At 38.5% G+C, this 16,344-nt stretch overlaps 1 protein-coding gene across 4 annotated transcripts in view; it reads left to right on the top strand.

The window, feature by feature from the left end:
- LOC145984221 (ubiquitin-like modifier-activating enzyme 1) overlaps positions 1 to 16,344 on the top strand; it is a 141,254-nt gene that overhangs the window by 93,373 nt on the left and 31,537 nt on the right. For all 4 annotated transcript variants that reach the window (XM_083117781.1, XM_083117783.1, XM_083117782.1 and 1 more), the window contains one exon: positions 4,337 to 4,481. In XM_083117781.1, coding sequence (XP_082973907.1) covers positions 4,337 to 4,481 — 145 coding nt within the window. The remainder of the gene's footprint in view (positions 1 to 4,336; positions 4,482 to 16,344) is intronic.

Below are 16,344 nucleotides of genomic sequence, written 5' to 3'. Positions count from 1 at the left end.
TGGCCTCATAATACAGCATTTTTACCTCTGGTCTGCGGTTTTTGTTGTTTTTCAAAAAATCATAGAAAAAAATATTTTTAATTTGTTTTTATTTACCAGACATTTCTTAAATCTACAAAACTTCCTCTTTTCAATGAACAAAAATTTGTTAAATTTTCTTTTCATTTTCAGACATTTTTGAATATTTTTTTCAGCAATGTTTTGTGAAAAAAAAGTACAACATTGTAACAAATGTTAATATTGAAATATTTTAAGTTCGTAATCTGGAAATTTCAATAATTAACTACATAAACTATCAATACATCTTTTGAATCTTGCATAAGAATACTTCTTATGTGCACATAACAAAAAATAATTACAAATTACAGGTAATTAGCTTTTGTATGAAAAAGTGGCTGCAGGACAGGACCAGATGATGTATCAGTTGGTTCTGCGTCATCTGTAAAAATTAATAAATAAACTAAATAAATAAAATAAATTTTCATTTGACATACACTATACAAAATAATAAATGGAAAAACTAAAAATACATCAGTGCATGTAGGAGAATCAAGCAAGAGGCAAGATGAATAGACCCAAAAAAATTACCTCTTCTCACTTCATTCATAAAATACTAGAGTTTGCAACACTGTTTATATTGTCAACAATTAATTATTATGAATATAACCTACCTTCCAAATCTTCAAATTCATCTGCATCATCAAAATTGTTGCTAACTTCAAACTCGGAGGCGGAATCCTCATGCAAAATTTCCGCTATGCAGTCTGGATCTAACGACGCCATTCTAAACAATGCAACCTACATCAACCCGGCAACAAACAGTCGCAGGTGTGAGATAAAAATAGCACATGAGTCACATAGCGGTCGGAATATCAACAAAGAGGCTTGAATGAACACGCACATGAGACTAACTACAAATATAGCCCGTAGTTCAATCGGCAAAGCGATTGCATACTGCAGGACGGGCCATGCCCGTCGTTCGTCCACATTGACTTCAAGTGCACTGCAGGCTTTGCTCGTCGTGAGACCCCAATGTGTTAAAAAGATGAATGAATAATCAGGTTCTTCTAAAACTTTCCAACTTTTAATTTAGTTATTGGTAAATATTAGGGATGAATCAATGTGAAATTTTACTGGTAAATTACCAGCATAAAATGACCAATATAGATCCAGTATAAAATTGCAAATGTAACTAGATGATCATGAATGGTTCATTAACCTTTAAGCTCCCAAGTCTATCTGTTTTCCTGGTTAGCCTTAGTGCCAAAGCAGCCTTTAGACAGAAATTTGAAATTATGTTTTGCTCATAAATTCAATGTTACAGGCAGATGCACACAAATACAGGATACCCGGTCATAATGATGTCTGAAAATTTTCACCTGGCACCTGAATTTTGAAATTCAGTTTTATTTTATTTAAGTATTTCAAGTTTGCTTGTAGAAATTTCAATAACTTTTTTAAAATAACTAGTACAGTATGTGTTTTTTAATTTTGTGTGTTTTCTGTATCTAGTGTTATTAAATTGGGATAATAAACATGTCATTATAAACTTTTGCTATGTTCCTAGCTGAATTTTAAAATCTGCAATGATATGGTAGAGTTGGTCGGCCATACATTAGAATGTGTTGCATAGTTATTTGTGCTGTTACTGGTTCAGCCATATTTAGGAAGGCCACTCGGGCACAAAAATTACTTACTTTTAATCCAACCTTGTATTAATTAATAAATTAAATGTTCTATGATTACATTTCAAAATGTGTAGCTTTATCTTAGTTGGGTACAATGTTTTCTTAGCCCATATTTGCAGAAAAGAAAGGTGATAGCTCCTGAGAAAAAGGGAATGGTGTGTGAATTATTTTTAATTTTGTCTACCCCTGGTTCTAGGTGATCAACAACAAATATCTCTGAAACTAAGAATGGTAGATTTATGAATTGTTTGTTGTTTTGTTCAGTATTGATCAAGTAAACTATATGCCAATTAGGTTATGCAGGTAAAAGCATTTGGGTGTTGAAATTAGAAGAGGAAGAATAATGATATATGTACTTTTTTCCCCTTAAAATTTACCCTGATAGCAGTTGTATATAAGAAATATATTTTACAGGGTAATTCAAAATTAATGGTGCAACTTTACACAGTTATTATGACGTTATGTGATAGAAAATCAGACAAGGCATCAATATAAAGAAGAGCATTACTCACATGACTCACATTATAAAGATTCAACATGGGAATCACATGTAATGCGGAAAAGGTCCAAACAATAATTAAATACTTGCTTGTGCACGAGACAGCAAGTTGTCAACGCTTTCGAAGGCACTTACAATTCACAGTTGTAATTTTGGTCATAAGGGTGAAACATATTCATTACTTCCGAAAAACATGCGGAAATGTCTTTGCACCATTGTGATCGAAGCAGTTCTCAATAGCTCCATCACACAATATGTCTTCTACTGGTCATTAGCCATTTTGCGACACTGCCGATCCTGGTGGAGCATCGTCTGAGCAGAATAAGCCCGCTAAGTGTGAATAAAACTTCCAGAGTTTTTCTTTATATTGATGCCTTGTCTGATTTTCTATCATAAATAGTAACGTCATAATAACTGTGTAAAGTTGCACCATTCATTTTGAATTACCCTGTATTTCTATATTCATATATGCAATAAAACTTACATAATTTTCGCAATTATCAACCTCACATATTTTGATTGATTTGTAATTTGGCATACTGAAAGGGTTACCCGAGGTAAGAAAATATGCAAAGTTGCAGATTGTATTTCAGAAATTACAGGGGTGCGAAAAGTGCCATTTTGACTTCTTTTTGTTTCTCAATATCTTGTGAACTTTAAATTGCAATATTTCGACAATCATGGCACCTATAGAAGTCATTCATACAGCGTTGGAAAGGTCTTGAAGAACATAGCAAAAAATGGAAAGAGGGGAAAGTTGTTGGAAATTGGTGAGTTTGTCTTAAAATGCTTGAATTTTCAACATACTGTGCACAGTTCATTTTGTATGAGCCCCACATGCTTGGCCTGGAATACTTGAGGCTTTCGCAATGCCATACAGTACTGGGTATGTTGGGAATTGATGACAATAACTGCAATGAAAGTAAACGAGTAAAAAATATGACTGTGTCACATGTGCAGTGGCATGGTGTGAAGCATGTGCTGTAGCATGATTCTCATTTGTGCGTGTTTAGCCTTTTCTAGTGGTCTGCTGGGGGTGCACCATATGTTCATGTTTTTTACTTGCTTCCTTAGCCTGTAATTATTGTCATCAGTTCTTAATATACCCAGTACTGCATGGTATTTTTTGCTACCAATTAAAATTGTACCAGTGTACAGCCTGAACAATGCATGCTACATTGAATAATTAAACACTTCAGATTGAAACAACCCTCTTTCCAAATTTCGCTATGGAGTTGTCTATGGGACCGGACTTTGAAAAGTGTATTTCTAAGAACTGGGAATATAAATATCACCTTCATGTATGTTGTAATTCAAACAATAGTGTGTTTATATTAAATTTTAATTTCTGTTATAGTTTTACTACTTTTGAATTAAAGTAATTTGTCTATTAAAATATGTTATTATGCATTACCTAACCTAAATCTAACATAACCCCAGACCTCAATGGCATCCCATTTACAAATTTTGTACAGTTTTTGCGTAATAGTGCATGTATGATGTATACTATATATATTTTTTAAAACCATTAAAATACCCGTTTTTAAGAAAATGGCTACAAAAATTTTCTGTACACCACCTTCAATTATTTTTTTACTGTGACATAGGCATGCAATATCTCATGTGAATTGAATGCCGTCTGAATCACTTCTATAATGGCCCTGATTGCTGAATATTGCAATTTAAAGTTGGCAAGATGTTGATTAAAAATTATCAAAATAGCAATTTTTGCACCCCTGTAATTTCGGAAATACAATCTGCAACTTTGCATATTTTCTTACCTCAGGTGGCCCTTTCAGTAAAAAATTTCCAACAAATCAAAAAATGTAAGATTAAGGACCTTGTTGAATGACCCTTATGCAGTATATCATGTGGAAATAGTCTCTCTCAGGATATAATAATAATGGTGTGTTATAAGTTTATAACTATTGTGATTGAACAAATTAATACTAATTCTTAATCATTCTGCTGCAACTTAATGAGTTTTATACCAATGATGTGACCCCTTCTCCCACCCCACCATCATTCCTGGCAGTCCCCTTGTACAGGTTTAACTGTATTGGCCAATACTGATTACTTTCCCATCCATATGTCTATACATATGCACACAGCTTACAAAAGTTTACATTGAAGCTTGTTTCTTCCACAGGTTGACTGCAGATATGACTCTCAAATAATGGTCTTTGGTGAAAACTTCCAGAAGAAATTAGGTTCTCTGAAATACTTTGTAGTTGGTGCTGGTGCAATTGGCTGTGAACTGTTGAAAAATTTTAGCATGATGGGCATAGGAGCAGGTGAGTTTATTTTAATTTACGAATGTAATATATTTGCATAACAAAGAAACAAATACAGTGAAATCTCAATGATATGGGATAGAAGGGGAAAAACGTACAACTGAGAAAAACATATTATTGAAAGATAATTAACATTGTAAAATTAGGTGCACACTGAAAGAAAAAGAGTACTATATACCTTACTTATGAGTAGGGACATTGAATTTTCGTGATGCATGAAAATGCGAAAATGTGAAGAAACGTTGCAATTTCTAACATTCTGAATAACTACATCACCAATGATGAAATATGTGCAAGTTCTATTTGTGAAGTAACGCGAAATGTGTGCTTTTCCATTAAATGAATGCCTTTTCGCGAAATAGCTGCGAAATATCATCGAATTAAGTAGGAAACATGCAAAAACCAGCAATCGAGGCCGTGTGTTTACACTGCCGATTTGTGACAAAACAGTTGTCTAAAATAACCTACTACTAGCAGTTGTAAAAAAAAAATATCTTAGATCACATCGGAAAAAGATGCAAATTGTGATTTTTTATGCACATAGTTTCCCCTCGTAAACTTTGCTAATTGCCATGCTTGTCAAGCTGAATTTTTTTTCCTCTTAATCTCTTCACAGCTGCCAGTTACATTCAGTTTGCTAGTTGTAGCAACGATTTCAGAATTAGTCTGTCTGAGACGAGTAAAATAAGATAAGAAAGACTTGGAGAATGAATTACCCTCCCGCGAAGCCAAACCGTAAACAAACGTGCGCTCTCAGTTCCATCCCTTTTCAGCAAGCTGCATAGCAACTGAACAAACATAAACAACTGGCTACATGGTGCTGGTGTGGCGACTGACAAGTCCACGCAAATCCATTCGAAGTCAATGCAAACAAATTTCTTAGGAATCGCAATTGTTGCGACTTTCATGGTAATGTGTGAAAGAGGTGAAAACAAATATAAACCACAGTTTTAAGTCTTACTGTGCACGAAGTAAAATTAATCAATTAAAAGAAGGATAATTGCAGTTGTAAACTGAATACACCCTTCCCCCGTCGTAAATAGCACATGGAGTACCAAGACCAGACACTTTTCGACTTTTTTCATTGTCTGATGCATAGTCAGATCGAGACCCATCGTCTCAGTTTATGGTTTTTGCGATCAGAGTCAGATAAAATTGTCGAGATTTTAGATATCGCACTGGGAATCGAACCCGGGACTAGGACAAATCAATCTCTAAAAAAATTGTGCCACTTTGCTCGGTACGCAAATCATTTGTCGTGCAACAAGTAACGATGTTACTACTCCTGTGTGACTGTAGGCATGTACTGGATTTCTGACAAAAAAGTTCTACTTTCAGTTAAACGTCTCTCACACAACAAATACCGATGTTATCGTTCTCGTGACAGTGGGTAACCTACACCCCTACTCCTCCTATCTACGCGTAACTTAATTTTTAAAAGTTATTTTAGCATCACATTTGTCATTTTTGGCGACGAGAATGAGTAATAATAGTATGGTGAAATTAATGAAGAGACACTCAGAAAGAACAACCATGCCAACGCCAGGATTCAAACCCGGGACCCCTAGTGACATAGTTCACTGTGCTAACAACTCGGTCACGGAGGTTGGCTATCTCCACATATATCGCGCCACTTCAATAGGTATTTCCGTGCAAGCAATACTGACATTGCAGCTCCCATCTGACGATAGGTGCACACTTTATCTTCGCTAGAACTGCGCCACATTGCTTGGTAACAAAGGAAAAACAAGTTTATTGCAAGACAAATGCCGATTTTATGACTCCCATGTGATGGTACGTGCGCATCGAGTCAGTTCGTTAGGTAACGCAAAACACTTCACTAGGGGTGTGTGGGACAGAATTTTTTGGGTCTGGTGGGAAATTTTGTAAATCCCGACATTCAGGACGGGAGAGATTTGCAATTTCCCGACAAAGTCTGGAAATTCTCGGGATGAGAAATGTTCGAAATTTCCCGAAGCTCTGGAAATCTTAAATTCTAAACGTAGTTTTCACTTTAAGTGATTGTTTTTGCATTTCTGGAATAAAAACTAACGATTTGCGATAAGTTCCACAAACTTAACAATGCAGAAAACTTCGAGAATTATAGACTTTTTAAAATGACCATTCGGTATTTCCCGACTGCTCGGGATCACGAAAAGTTGGGAAGTCATTTCCCGAAGTCTGGATAGGATGGGAATTTTTTTCCCGATCCCGACTTATCGGGATACTGCACACCCCTACACTTCACACACAACAAACAGTGGCATGCCAAAGAGGGCGTTGATGGATTTTGCAACCCCTCCCCCCCCATTTGGACCAATATTAAAGAAAAAAGAACTCCGAAAGCAGGTTAAGATGGCAAAATGAGGGCGAATTACTAAAAAAAAGTATACAGAACCCCTGCTTTCGAAAATCTTCGGCACGCCACTGACAACATATACCTATCTTAAGACTTCCGTGCGACGGTAGGTGTGTGTCGAGCCTCGACAAAATCGCGCCACTCACAAACAGTCGCGTCCGCAAGGGAAGAATTTCGTAAAACCCACCTTTTTCCCGGCATTCCTAAAAAGGGCACCACAACTATTTACCTTGCGGCTTCAGTAACAGTAGGTTCATGTTGATCCTCGCTGAAATCACGCTACTTCGTTTGGTAACAAAACTTTTCTCGAGCGACAAATGCTGGTTATGGCTTCCAAGTGACAGCAGATGCACACTCGATGTCCGTTAGAACTGCCTTACTTTACTTGGTGACGTAAAATGCTTCTCGCGCGGGTAACTACTAGTGTTGGGCCATATATCGTCAAGACAATATATCACGATATTGAAAAAATATCGACCAGGTGATATCAACTAGATGATATATCATTACGATATTTTGGCAATATATATTGTGAAGATGATACAGGGTGACAATGAACTATATGAAATAAAACAGTCATAATTTCTGAACGGTTCGCTTGATGACGTCCAAACTGCGTGGCTGGCCACAGGGCATGATGGGAATTCGTATGTGTATGTGCACGCAATGTGTTGATGTCGACCATTTGCAAGTGAAAATGTCACGGTCAGGAGTATTTTGGGGACCGCATTCTGGCTCTGGGGTACCCAGAGCCCAGTGGAAGGGGACTCGTTTGGCCGCCATATTCCCCGGATCTGAACACACGTGACTCATTTTTGTGGGGCTATGTTAAGGACAAGGTGTACAGAAATAACCCCAAAACCATTGCCGAGCTGAAAACTGCCATTCAGGAGGTCACCGACAACATCGATGTTTCGACACTTCAGCGGGTCATGCAGAATTTTGCTGTTCGTCTGCCCACATCATCGCCAGAGATGGCAGACATATCGAACATGTCATAACCTAAATCCGAATGTCTGTAGTGCCGTTTACATGTGCAATACAGTTTGTGTACTACGTGGTTTGTCACTAATTTCCGTTTTATGTCATATAGTTCATTAATTGTCACCCTGTATATCATCGATATCACGAAATGAGAAATATAATTTCGTCTGTGATGATATTTTCTTGATATGTGGCGATATCAAATTTCCGATATCGTCCATCCCTAGTAACTAGCGATGTTACAACTCCCGTCTGGCTGTAAGTGCATGTTCTATCTCCCCTCAGGTCTTCACCATTTTCCTCAATGGTGCAAAATGTTACCAAATAAGGTGCAAAGTCGTGGGAAACGTATTTACATGTGGTTTCATGTAGCTTTTGGTATTATTTCATATCACACGCACCATACTTTCCTTTTGCACAAAATTTTTGAAGGCATGCACATTACGCATCTGTAAATGTGGTAGGCATGCACACAAAACACAAGTGGTGGATTTTCATGGTATTTTTAGTTTTTAAAGCACAAAACGTGTTGATATTCACAAAAGTGTTCATAATTGTGATATTTCGTAATTTAGAATGGATGCAAATCCATTCACAACATGCCACTGCACATACATCAACACTATTTTTCTTGTTTTGCAGCATTAAACATTTTTTGGTGTTGTCGTATTAAAAAGAATTCAAGGTCCCTATCCATAAGTATGTGCGAACAACAGACTTAGGCAGCAAGTGACACGAGATGCATGCCACTTGAGTTTGAGCCAATCAACAACAATGTTTCACGCCATAGTAGTATGATAGCCTACATCAGGCCTGAACTGACTGGTAATATCCTCATGCAACGAGGGTCCCTTCAGTATAAAGCAAAACAGACCAAGGAGACACCATGCACCATATTGAGAAACACATGCAACTTGTCATGTCACTACGGTTTGAAATGTTGCATTTATTTATGAAGGTTTGTTTCTTACACACATGTGTCGCTTGTCTGAAATGCAACTAAATGAGTGTTCGCCATTTTCTAAATATATTTATTGTTAGACTTGAGAATATATAACATATTTGAAATAATATTGTCTTCAAAAATTCAATAAGGCACAAGCAGATGCTGATCACAAAACTTAATTTGCAGGTTTTTTTTTGTATTCTCCCACCATTCAAAGGAGTGTACTGAAAAATTGTTTTCACTGCTGGTATATACCACCGATCTATTTTTTTTACCGCTCTCCTCAGTTTTTATTTACCAAAATTTGTGTCCGTTATAAGTGTATACAGTAAGTCACCAATTCTAGCAAGCCCCCCTCCCCCCTTTTTCCTGTGTTAAGCCTTCAAAACTGGCTCTGGAAGTTATTTTCCATTATTTCTGGCAGGACAAATACTGATTATATGGAACATGTACACAATCGATCACCACCACCACAATGGCGCCAGTTTGCTTGGCAGCACAAGACACTCCAATAAAATGTGAAACATCATGAGAACAGTAATTTTACTTGCATACATGTTGTTTTTTTTTGTTTTTAATTATTAATGCTAAAGAAATCCAACCTGGCTGCCTAACATACACATACGAGAATAAAAAAAAGAAGGTAGAAACACTTGATAGTAAATGTTTTACATCATGGAAGCCATTTTTAATGAAGATATTTGTGATGCTTTCCTGCAAACATTGAAAAAAACATGGATGTAATTTGTATTTATGCCTGTTGGTAATATGTGTTCTATGCAGTGAGCAAGAATCGCTAGCGCCTGTTCATGATCGCTATCATCTGCTCATGACAACTTTCTAACACTGAAACGTCTTTTGAGATTCTCGCATAAAAAATACCAATTATTTTGCTCCTGTGTGATGGGAGGTGTGCACTCGATCACCACCAGAATGGCACTGCTTGGTTCCATCAAGCAAAATGTTCTGATAGAAGGCAAAAAATACTGCAGAACCAACTTTAAAATGAAGTAAGTTGTTGATATTTTCCCGCAAAAGTGGATAAACTCATGGGTGTAATTTGTATTTACACCTGTTGATATACAAGTTATGTACAGTGCCCATGAATTGCTAGCATGTGTTCATTGTAGTTTTGAATCCCGGACACGATTTTTGAGGAATTTACTTTCAATTATTTCTTGCACAAAAAATACCGATGATTTTGCTCCTGTGTGATGGGAGGTGTGCACTCAATTGCTGCCAGGGTGGCGCTGTTTTGTTCTGTGATGCAAAAACGTTCTGATAGAAGAAGAAGAAAAAACAACAACTCTGAAGCAATTTTAAATGATGTTTACGATATTTTCCTGTGAACGTTGACAAACTCAAGAGCATCATTTGTATTTATGCCTGTGATTTCATGTTGTCGGAATTATTTTGCATATACCATTCACCACAGGTTTGTGGGTAAAATATTTTGGGAAAGTGTATGCTATATACACATGAATTCTTCTGTATGCGCCTAAATTTGTTGTACTGCACTTATCTGTTTTAAATCATTAATGTAAATACTAGCATTGGAAGTGGTCGGGGAAAAAAACGTTTTTTTCCGTGGCTTTTTGGGTTAGGCTTTTTTCGGCTTTTTAACCCAAAGTGCTTCAAATCTGTGGAAATACATTACTGAGTGCATTTTTCTTGTTCATAGCTTTCATTTATCTCTCTGTTGTAAGAAGATACTCATGTCTAAATTTAAAATGCAACTGTTAACATTGAATTCATAGCTAGATAAACAGTAGTTGCAAAATGCAGGCTTTTTAAAAATGGATGTTTTTTTTCACAAGTGTTATCATCATATTGCGGTAGGCTTATTAAATACAGGGTGTTAATTTTAATTTGACATATGAAAATAGCGGGAGTGATATGCATGTGAGGAAAATTTGGTCCAAACAAACCATGATCCTTGTCGGGGGGGAAAGTTAATGGCGTACAAATGAGCCCCCCTGGGGGTGCAGGGGGGCACGTTTTTTTTTTTTTTCAAATAGGAACCCCCGAATTTTGTTTCAATTTGGGATTCACGGAGTCAAAATAAATAATAATTATGCTTGACATGGGTGCAACAACATGCGAAATAAAAAAGATATGGCCATGTGTATGTTTGGAAACACGTAAATGTCATGCATGGAAAAACGGTAACAGGCCCCCACGAAAATACGAAGAATGGCGTGTGCAGAGGAAAATTTCATTGCTGTCGATGGTGTCATTGAAGAGTGGAAGAAGTACCAAAAGAAGAGTGCGGAGGGGATAGGGGGAGGTTGCAGCATGCAACGAACAAAGTGGAAATACATCTGCTGGATTAATGCAGATGGCATGGAGATGAGGGAAACACAAAAACGTATTCAGGGATGCCAGAAAAGTGTAGGAGATGGGAAGGATGGAATGCAAATACTATTACCCTCGAACCTGTGGGGTGCTTGTTTCAAGGGAGTTTCCTTGCCTCTCACCTGTGGGGTGCTTGTTTCACGTGAGTCCCCTTGCCTCTCACGTGTGGGGTGCTTGTTTCACGTGAGTCCCCTTGCCTCTCACGTGTGGGGTGCTTGTTTCACGTGAGTCCCCTTGCCTCTCACCTGTGGGGGTGGGGTGGTGCGTGGGCATACATGCCTTACCCAAGCAAATGCTCGAAATGGTGACCATGAATGTCGATGCATTTATTTATTCTTGCATGAAATGACTGTTCACAACGCAAAAGTGTGGCGGCATCAATTTGTGTGCAAGCATTTCGTATTCGTTGCATCATGTCGTTGCACATTGTGGGTACAGTTTGATACACCATTCCTTTAAGAAAACCCCAGAAAAAGAAATCTGGCGCAGTAAGGTCTGGTGATCTAGCCGGCCAATGGACAGGACCCACGTCGTCCGATCCAGCGATGATCGAACTTGCGCATTAATACTTCCCGAGCTATGGCAGCATAATGCACCAGACAACCATCATGCTGATACTACATGGCCTGTCGCTGTGCAAGGCTTAGATCCTCCAGCAATATTGGTAATTCGTCCTGCAAGAAATTGCGATACTTTCGCCCATTCAATGTACCGTCAATGAAAAACAGACCAATGAGTTTGTCACCCATGATGCCACACCATACGTTCACTGACCACGGGCGTTGATGTTCAACTTCACGCAACCAGTGTGAGTTGTCGGCACTCCAGTAGTGCATGTTGTGCCGGTTAACCTGGCCATGGTTTGTGAATGTTGCTTCGTCGGAGAACAGAACGTCCCGAAAGAATGCCGGATTTCAATGTAGCTATTTGTCCACGTGCCCATTCACAAAACACCATCCGTGCACGGAAATCATCACCATGAAGTTCCTGGTGCAGGGACACATGGTACGGGTGAAACTTGTGCCTCTTGAGTATGTTCCAAACACTGACATGGGACATCCCACTCAGGCGAGCTATGTTACGCATGCTGGAATGGGGATCATACGCCACTGCAGCTAATACAGCAATTTCATTATTTTCCCCAGTGACAGTCTTCGACGCCGTCTTTGTTGCGGACACACGCTTTCTACTGTTGCAAATTGCTTGACAACCCTGGCAAAAGTTGACCGCGAACGCACTCTGTTCGGATAGCGTCTGGCATATTCGGTGACAGCATTGTCCACATTCCGTCGACATTCCCCATACATGAATATCATTTCAATTCTGTCTTCCACAGATACATGCTCCATCGTCCTAGGTATACCTGCATTTTTACCCTGCACTCACTTCGAACACGGGCACGTCAACTAACCTTCTGAAGCACTCACGCCCAATAACCACCTATTTCCCCAAGCAAACACGGGCACAGAGAGCTGACTTCAGCGCAAGGTCAAATGGCCTAGTTTGTACCTTACGTGTGGCTGGCGTCTGATAACACAGCTGATCCGACAATGTCGGTGGCGATAACATACTCTTCGCGTGAGTTCTGGAAACACGATTTACATCCCCTACCCCTTCACTTTTCTGGCACAGGCACAGTTCGTTATTTTGTTTCCCTCATATCCTTGGCATCTGCATTAATCCAGCAGATGTATTTCCACTTTGTTCGTTGCATGCTGCCCCCTCCCCCTATCCCCTCCGCACTCTTCTTTTGGTACTTCTTCCACTCTTCAATGACACCATCGACAGCAATGAAATTTTCCTCTGCACATGCCATTCTTCGTATTTTCGTGGGGGCCTGTTACCGTTTTTCCATGCATGACATTTACGTGTTTCCAAACATACACATGGCCATATCTTTTTTATTTCGCATGTTGTTGCACCCATGTCAAGCATAATTATTATTTATTTTGACTCCGTGAATCCCAAAATGAAACAAAATTCGGGGGTTCCTATTTAAAAAAAAAAAAAAAAAAACGTGCCCCCCCTGCCCCCGAGGGGGGCCCTGTGCGGGGGTTCATTTGTACGCCATTAACTTTCCCCCCCGACAAGGATCATGGTTTGTTTGGACCAAATTTTTCTCACATGCATATCACTCCCGCTATTTTCATGTCAAGTTAAAATTAACACCCTGTATATCTACATAGGATATGCACACCCACATAACTGAAACATAACTTAGAGTAGTTTGTGTGTATGTAGTAAATATAATTTAATAGTATACTAATATAATTTTCAATGTTTGAATTTGGCATATGAATGTACATACAACGCAAAAAGAAAATAAGAAAGAAAGAAAATATTGCTACATCTTTTAACACTCTTAGGCAAGGTAACGGTCAAATTCCCCATGCCATGAAGGCACATTTTAGGGGATGTGGTGGTAAGGTCCCACATATTCTTGATTTATTCCATTTTGGATGTAATGTGATCAACACCACACTTCGGCCATCTTTATCCCCCAGGTACCCATTGATTTGAGCCTGGGTGAGCCCAGACCTGCTCTATGCGGGGACAAAGCTGAAAAAATTCTGACCTTAGATCACCCACCCCAGAAATCGAACCAGAGTTTCCCGCGTGGCTAAACTAGACCACCGCAAAGTACATTTTTCTTCAATATAGTATATCTAACATAAATATTCTTTCGTATATGAAAAGAATATATGTAAAAGTGAGTAAGTCGCACAAAAATGAAGTATGAATTATCTAACATAAAGAATCTAGTATCAAACCCCTTTACATTTTTATTTGGCTTTCAAGTCTATCATGTATAATTTGATGAAAATGCTAAACATAGTCACGGAGCAAGCCTTCTGTAGTGGTTCTCAACTGTTGTGAGACTAGAGCATGGTAAATTCATTTTATAAAGCTGATGGTCTGCTCAAAAATGTTACCCCTTTCTAATTTTTTAACCTTTAGCCACCCGAGCCTCTTTCACATGTACCCCCTTGCTGCCCGAGCAGATTTTCAGCAAAATGTTATAAAAGTTACTGTAGATCAGACGCTAATTGCCGTAGACAAATTGTTTTACTCTGAATGAACCATAGATTCGGACTATATAAAATTTATGCACATTCAGCGTATATATGAAGGGAGCGTAAAGGAGGAAACTGAAAATTCCAAAATTTTTGAAGAAAAAGATGGGGGGCCAGGTTCGGCTCCCCCCTACCTCGACAAAAAGTACAAGACATTGTAACAATACACATGGAAATATTTGCTGGAATGTTAGGAACAAGAAAATAATTGCACTATTTATTATCATATGATCAATAGAACATGACTTGTAACCCCAAAACAACATGTCTGCGTGCCACTGAATCAAGTCTCTAATTTCAACAAAATGCATAGTTACCTTCAAACAACTGTAGATCGGATGCTAATTGCTGTAAACAGACAAATAATATATTGTTTTACTCGAAATGAACCATAGATTCGGACTATATAAAATTTATATAAATTCGGCGTATATATGGAGGGAGGGGGGAGGAAACTGAAAATTCCAAAATTTTTGAAGAAAAACAATGGGGGTTTTGCCCCCCCACCCTGACAAAAAGTACATGACATTGTAACAATACACATGATAATAATCACTGGAGTGTTAGCAACAAGAAAATAATTGCACTATTAGTGCTAATAGTGCCTGCAGTGTTTCCAAAACTAATTGATGAGGTCGTATAACAAACTTCACACAAAAAAAGCCAACTGATGCATGCACGAAACCACCACCGCTGAGCTACGGGAGTTGCTAGAATTATAGCCAGGAAAGAGGTGACAAAAGCGCACCAAATCTTCCCCTTTCTTGCATCTGGGCCACCTTTCTATTTTTAGACAATGCAGGTTACATTGCAGCAACTTGAAAAACATGTGCTTGGCAACAAAGACCTGTTTTTGTCCTGCTTTTGAAATTTCTTTGTAATAGCACAGTTTTGTTCAACCCCCCCCCCCTCCCTTGTGGAGACACTGGGAAAATTCCTTGTGACCTTGGGTACCGAGAAGCAAACTTTTCACCCGTCTAGTTTCCAGTGGTGGAAGAAAAGAATTGCTAACAAATCTGGCCTTTGTTTTTTCAGAATTCTCTTTCCTTTGTGAGGAAGCCACACAAAAAAGCTTCCATTTTCCCACCTTTTTCGTTTGACACCAAAACATGCAAGAGTCATAATTGTTTAATATGTGTGTTAGCAATAATGTAAAAGAAGAAAATTGCAAATCCAGCCAAAAATAGCGACATTATAACGTAAAAACTATGAGCATGCTAGAGGATCTCGATCGAGACACTCTGGATGCAAGAGATTACATGTAGGATCTCAATGGAGACGCTTGGGATGTGAAAGGTTAAACTTTTTCCATTAATATGCACCACTGAAATTAAATATTAATAAATATATTATGCCATATGGTATGTGTCTAGGCTTGTTCGAAAATATAAAATTGTGTTTCAAATAGTTGGCAATCACTGGATGAATGAACTCTTGCAGCCTGGTACCGGGTCATAGCCCGGCAGTTAAGAAACGCTGCCCTAGTACACCGTGCCCATAAAAATGAGGTGGAAACTGAAATAGATTGGCCAAATATGACTCAATAAGTAACTTTGGGCTTTGTAAGACTCCATTGTAGTAGAATACTGATATTAATTATTTAAAGGAGTATATGCACATGTAGTTGTGCATACGAGGTGTGCCTAGAAAGAAAGTGGATTGTTGCTACAAAATCTTTTATTGGTTATTTTGTACATTACAAACATTATCCCCTTCAAAGTACTCCCCTGTACTATCGATACACCGCTCCATGTGAATCTTCCATTGCTGGAAGCAGTGCTGGAAATAATTTTCTGAAACCATGTTCATGACCTCCGTCGCTTTTCTTTTCACAGACCCTACGGTCGTAAATGTGGTTCCTTTCAGTGCTAATTTGACCTTTGGGAATAAAAAAAGTCTCACGGAGTGAGATCCGGAAAATAGGGTGGATGTTCTAACACTGTAGTCCACCAACCATACCCCACTTCTGCCGATTGTGGGACGGACGCTCATAGAGCCATGACAGGACAGCTCTGTAAATCCCAACAGAGCAAAATGTTGACCCTTTCACTCTGTTGGTTGAATATAGTGCAAAGGCAGAAAAGTGATGCTAAATAATAAAACACATATCAAAGGAAACCATCAAATTCTACCTCAACACACTGT

This window comes from Lepisma saccharinum, chromosome 2 (assembly GCF_977018435.1).
Source record: "Lepisma saccharinum chromosome 2, izLepSacc3.1, whole genome shotgun sequence".
Lineage (NCBI taxonomy): Eukaryota > Metazoa > Arthropoda > Insecta > Zygentoma > Lepismatidae > Lepisma > Lepisma saccharinum.
The sequence above is the reverse complement of the archived record's forward strand: the minus strand, read 5'-3'. Positions and strand labels throughout refer to the sequence as shown.